Source organism: Sinocyclocheilus rhinocerous, unplaced genomic scaffold (assembly GCF_001515625.1).
Source record: "Sinocyclocheilus rhinocerous isolate Xijiao unplaced genomic scaffold, SAMN03320098_v1.1 scaffold1152, whole genome shotgun sequence".
Taxonomy (NCBI): domain Eukaryota; kingdom Metazoa; phylum Chordata; class Actinopteri; order Cypriniformes; family Cyprinidae; genus Sinocyclocheilus; species Sinocyclocheilus rhinocerous.
The window spans coordinates 2102707-2108943 of NW_015625590.1; the positions used below are offsets into that span (position 1 = coordinate 2102707).

At 38.6% G+C, this 6237-nt stretch overlaps 1 protein-coding gene across 3 annotated transcripts in view; it reads left to right on the forward strand.

The window, feature by feature from the left end:
* The window catches only part of LOC107756773 (protein phosphatase Slingshot homolog 2-like), a 34139-nt gene that overhangs the window by 13487 nt on the left and 14415 nt on the right, over positions 1-6237 (forward strand). Inside the window, exon 1 of one of the 3 annotated variants that reach the window (XM_016574021.1) lies at positions 1374-1864. The exons of the other annotated variants lie outside the window; for them this stretch is intronic. Coding sequence (XP_016429507.1) covers positions 1737-1864 — 128 coding nt within the window. The 5' untranslated portion in view covers positions 1374-1736. Of the gene's footprint in view, positions 1-1373; positions 1865-6237 lie in introns of those variants that run through there. 3 annotated transcript variants of the gene reach the window in all.

Consider the following 6237-nt stretch of genomic DNA (forward strand, 5'->3'; position numbering starts at 1 on the left):
GGATGATTGTAACCCCTCTAAGTTCGTCTGCCTTGGGAAAGCTAGTGTGTCTCTGACATAGTGATAACACTCGTTGCCTTCTCTAGTGCAGCTCAACCAGGTCTCGTCCCATTCGTCGATATTTGTGATATCACAAATCCCGGAAAATATGCGTTGTAGTCCAAACGAGTCGTTCATTGTAGTTTTTGAAAAGTGATTTCTGTTAAATAAAATATCTCCTTTTGAAGTGGACTTTGAATTTTGTAACTTTGCAGATCTTTTTTATGCTCAAACAGCAACATTACAGACTAACTAAAATTGAAAAAGTGAAAAAGGAAAAAGCTTAATAGGACCCCTTTAATGCATTCTGTATTTATACAGTACATAATTTTTTTAATGATACGATAAAAAAACAATAGGCCTATTTGATTTTCATGCAAATAGTTTCTGAAGATTTTTTCATAAATTGTTTTTAAACTTTTCAAAAGTTTCTTGAATAACAGATATACAGTGTGACCATACTGAACTCCACTGTATGTGTGTGTGTGTGACAAGGCCAATGCATTAAAACCGTTCAGTTTAATCACCGTTCTATATTAATGTGCTGCTTTAATTGATGCGCACACACACACACACACACCACTCGCATACAAAGATCTTAGATCGCGCTGTGCAAAAAGTAACATTCAGAAGCTCGTAAACTTGTCAGCACTGCCACGCGACTTTTATTAATCGACACTGAATCGCTACATTATATTTCTCAGCAACGAGGGGGGTAAAATTGCTGTTTATTAAGTAACTAAACTCAGCTTCATTGTTTGTTGAGAGAGACAGACGCATACAATTTACACACCTCTCTCTCTCTCTCTCTCTCAAAATGGCCATATTTGAGAAAAAAAAACAAGTAGTTTGCGTCACTGGATATAGCTGTCGGTCATTTAACATTTCTATCGTAAAACGTATCGTTAAAAGTAAAAAAATCTTACCTCGCTCTTTTTGACGTTAAACTGACGCTTCGCACTCTGCTTCTGTGAACAGTAAACCCGCCTACTTTGATTTGATTGGCCATCTCATTTTGACATTGACTAGCGCTGTTAGACCGCTGAGGCTTTGATCTGAAGCGCCTAGTATGTGCAGCGGCAGTATGCAGTTTTCCCTATTGCTTGCGTGCCAGCGATTATCCCTCTGCTGTAGGTTGCCGACCCCGAAGGATGCACTTAAGTGCACTCCAGGCTTGTGGTTTTGCAGCTGAGGTTGTATTCCCGCTCTGTCGTTGCGCGAGTGTCTAAAGTGTCGGCAGTCTGTGGAGTCCTGCAGTGGACCCTTCCTGAAGCACATGTCAGCAGCTCCTCCTTCCCTCTGTTCAAGCATTAGTGCCCCGCACCGCAGTTCTTACATGCAGAGTGTGTGTGTGTAAAGTGAAGCGGTTCGCCGGCTCATGCCAAAGCAAATGCACATGCACATTTTTTTATACGTTTTCATTTGTTGTTTTATGCCTGTTTAGAGGCCGGGTTTAAAAGTAACGGTTAACTTATTGAGACTGGTTTGTTTGTTTTTATTAACGATTACGCTATTTTAAGGCCACGTTGGTATCCTTTTAAGGCCTTATGGACGGGTCATTTTAAAACTATTTTAGCAGACTGGACAAAGCATTGTCATCTGATTTATTTTATTTTGGGTAGCTTTTTATTATTTGGGACAGTATGATGACTGTAGAGGGGTCTGTCTGAGGGTTTCCGGTTCTCTGGTCCTCCGTCATGACCCTGGAGAGTGTGGCGATCACGGAGAGCTCCTCTGCCCGGGGATTCTGCTCCTGCTGCGGGGCAAAAATCATGCCGTACTTCTCCGACAATGCGGTCGCCTCTCAAAACCAGATCAACCAGCTGTAAGTAAAGTTAAGCTGTTATTCACCCCATTCACGAGCATAGTCGTCATACATTACGCACTTAAGTCTTTATTAGTGTTGTTTGTTTTTATCACTGCACTGACGCTGATAATCAAGTCTCGACTTTTCACACGAATGCAATTAGTGACGGTAAATACATTGAAATACTTCTCGTCACATCTGGAAGCAGAAGTGGATGTTTCTCAAGCCTTTGTGACGTAACTGTGTGTTGTGAAAGATGACAGGAGAGAGATGTGATTCACCAATCTGTGGACGAGGTTAACTGATGAGTCCTACTATAACCGTGCCACAGCTTTTTAAAATAAATGTTTAGCAGCCATTTTTCCAGTCTTCAGTGTCACATGATGCTTCAGAAATCATCCTAATTTGCTGATTTGGTGTTACAGAGACATTTTTTATTATTATCAGTGTTGAAAATAGTTGTGCTGCTTTATATTTTTTGTGGAAACGTTTTTTCCAGGATTCTTTGATGAATGGAAAGTTAAAAAGAATTGCATTTATTTGAAATAGAAATGTTTTGTTACCGTGTCTTTACTGTCTCTTTTGATCAATTTAATGCATCTTTGCTGAATAAAAGTATTAAATTCTTTAAAAAAATCTTATTGCCCACAAAATAGTGTATAATTTTAATTAAAGTTAAATGTTTAATAAAACATATCCATGTCAGTGTTCGCTTCTCATATTGCAGAATATATGAACACAAAGCAGTTTTATTTGTCCTCAAAATTATTTCATATACTTTTTGATTTGGTAAACTTGAATGTATCAAGATCAGATCATGTGATTTTACAGGTCAGATTATTTGATGCAAAGTGTAAATGTTCTCCAAGTTGCTTTCAAGTTCTAATGGATAGCAGTGCAAGTCAGGAAGTGGTTTGAGACATGCAAAAGGTGTGACTTGGCAAAGTGTAAATGCATCAAATTGTTCAGGCTATACAGAAGTTCAGGAACTCCAAAGAAAATGAAGTACATAACTGATTGTATAGATTGAGGTAATTTTGCAGAACTTGATGAGCTGCATCAACTTCTGCAAAATTTTGCTGTCCAGCATTAGTAGCATTATCAAAAAAAAGTGAACTCAGTTAAATTTGCATATTGTGTGGGGATTGTAGATATGATATCTGTTACAGACATTTATGTGGCCATTTGTAAGTGTGATGTATGCACCCAAGCAGATAGCAATCATTCAAGGTGCATGAAATGTCCAAATGTAAATATCTTAAAGGGATAGAAAGTGAAGTGAAATATTTTTAATGTTTGACACGTTATTGGCTTTCCACTCAGGACTTTTTTTTTGGGGGGGGGATCTGGCAAGATTCCAGGATTATTTATGAAAATATGATGGCGGATCTCACAACAAACCTAACTGTGGCTAAACTGAGCTCTTACGTCAATAGCTGAATTAGATTTTCTCTCATGTTTGCATGTTGTTTGTGTTTGCTTTTTTATTTAACACTGATAGCATAACACTGTAGTTTCGACCACAGCTTTTAAGACAGCTGTCAAGACCTCAGACAGCTTGAAACCGCAAAATGAACAGCATATACAATTGCTGTACACTCTAGCAGACTGTTAAATCTTTAGAGTCAGGCCTAAACTCCAGTCGGTTGGTTTCTTTTATGTTTAAGTGCATTGAACAGAGATATGTGGCTTTGTTTTTAGACTGACTAAGCAGTCACCTGACATTTATCAGTAGTGTTACGGCATCTGTTTTTCTCCTAATGCAGTGGAATCAGTACTGATGTTATTTATACTCTCTTCATAGCAAAGACTTGATCGCTGGGGTGGAGTTCTGTTTTATCTTGCAAACATTAGGCATGAGGAACTTGATTTTTAGTGAACCTTAATCCACATTGTTAATTTGCTTTGATCTGTCAGATAGGGCAGATGATATCTGATGGGAATCCCCATGCTGATATTTAAGCATATAAAAACCTCCTTTACTCCTCATACACTGCCAAGGCAAACAAAGCTAAGATTAGGTCTGTGTTTGTCAGCGAGTTTTATTGATTAACCTGGAAAATTACAGGTGTGATGTGCTGGAAGGAAGTTGAGTAGTGTGTGGAAACTTGCAGTGAGAAACACAGTTGCTGTACTTGCCTTTACTTCAAACATCCAGTGACATAGAGAAGTTGAACAACTTCCAAGTACAGTTAAATATGCACTTGATAGGCTTAAGGGTTGGCATTGTCATGGGGAAATCTGATATAGTTTGTTGAAATATGGGGCGTAATTGGTTTTGTACAATTGCTTCCTCCTAACTCTTAGAAATGGTGTTGAAACATCAAAAAGCTAAGATGATGCTAAAGATGTCCAAATAATTTTTAAAGCAATAAAAGCCTAAATCCCATGTTCTTTGAGAGTGAGAACTAGACTATATAAACTATTTTCTAACATTTAAAAAATGGCATAACATAAATAGCTAGTTTTAAACACATCTATTGTTTATGGCTAGAAATCATAATATCTGAGGTGTACAGACAGCACTTTCTCATAGACAATCAACTCCTTTCACCAAATTCAGATTGACTTAATTTCTACTAACCTAATCTTATTTTGTACTCTTCTTGTAGAGGGTGCCGAAACACGTTTTCAATTAAACATTGCTTAAACTGAAAATACAATCTTACACACGAAAATGTTGAAATATTAATTTTCATAGTTCAAAAAGTGGCCTCTTTGGCCTCATTCACAGACATTTCTTCTCTGCTTTGACCCTTCACCAGAACCCCCTCCTCTCTTCCTCAGTATAGTCAGCATGACTTCAATTGGTCACCCATGTGGACCAATCAAAAAGCAGGACTGTGAACCAGAATAGTGCCTCGCCATCTCATTTAATTTTAAAAACTAGGCCTGCCCTGTAGTCAGAGTTTTGCTCTAGTGTTTGATTGTCCTCATTCGGGTTTTCCAAACCTGCCTCTATCTTCATCTCTCCTTTTGTCTATTTATACCGGTATGTGTCTGTATTAGTGGCAAGGGGCCTAATTTGTATCTCAGAAGGTGACAGAATGCCATCTCCTGCTCTCGCTCTGAATCTCTATCAGGCCTGAACTCATAAGGCCTTCAGCCCGGGCCTATATTTATTTATCCCTTCCCTAGTGGGAGAGTGACTAATATGGCCAGGGACAGGTGGGGGTCAGGCATCTTTCAGCTTGTTGCACGGCTCTCAACGGTCCCTTACATTGTGATGATTGTGTCTGTGCCCTAACAAGTACTGTCCAGCGCTTCATGCCAAAAGATTACCCTCCCACCCTCTTCTCATTCTCTCTCCCTAAGCTGTGTGTAGACAAGCGGAGGCAGGTCATCTGTTTCCTCTGTTTGACCCATCTGGATTCTCTTCTTTTTTCTCCCGTGTGTGAATGCGTTTGCCCTTACATGTCTGCCTCGGTGAAATGCCAGTGGGTGGAAATTGCATCGTGTGGCCCCAGTGCCCTCTCCGCTCCCTGCACACAGATACTGTGCTACTTGTTCTGCAAAAACCAGCCCAGCGCAACGTTCCGGGTCATATTCTTTACATGCTACAGAAATGGTGTCGTGTCAAAGCTTTTGGAGTTTAGTAGACTGCATTTTGCACTTATCTCAATCAGTATATTGTTAATTAACCTGAAGTACTTGTGTTAATACTCCATCTCAATCCATTTTACTTTTTACTTTTTTTTTTTTATTAAGCACGAAGATTTTATGAACAAGCATTAATTCAGAGATTACATGGAATATTTGTACTTTTTAAAATTAATTTGGAACACCACCGGACCAAAATTTAATTAAAAAGGGTGAAAACAAAAAATATTGACGAGCATTTGTATTTATATTTTAACTTACAATCTTTACATGCAAACTACCGGACAGTCAATAATCCTTATCACACCCTGATGTTGTAATCAAGCAGCAGTGTTGGGGAGTAACTAGTTACATGTAACGGCGTTACGTAATTTAATTACAAAATAAATGTAACTGGAACCAGTTACAGTTACTAAGAAAAAATGTGTAATTAAATTACAGTTACTTATGAAAATGTTAACGATTACAAAGGGGATTACATTTGAATATTTACACACATCCACATACAGATTTAATTGATTTCTTTACCAAATTGCGCTGACTACTCTGAGACATATGGCGCTATAATTTCCGCGATGCGAAAACACAGACTGGTTCGTAGAATCCGTCATAAAAACGGAATTCCTATAACCTAACGCGGACGGAATATGCCACATCTTGGACGAATAAATCAAAAGTAGGTCAGTACACTTGAATCAAAACGCGATATGGACTAGTGTCTGTGAATATTAAGCCGCAAAAAGACAATAAATGAATCCTGCACGTTCTGCGTGTCTCTGTGGAAATCAGGC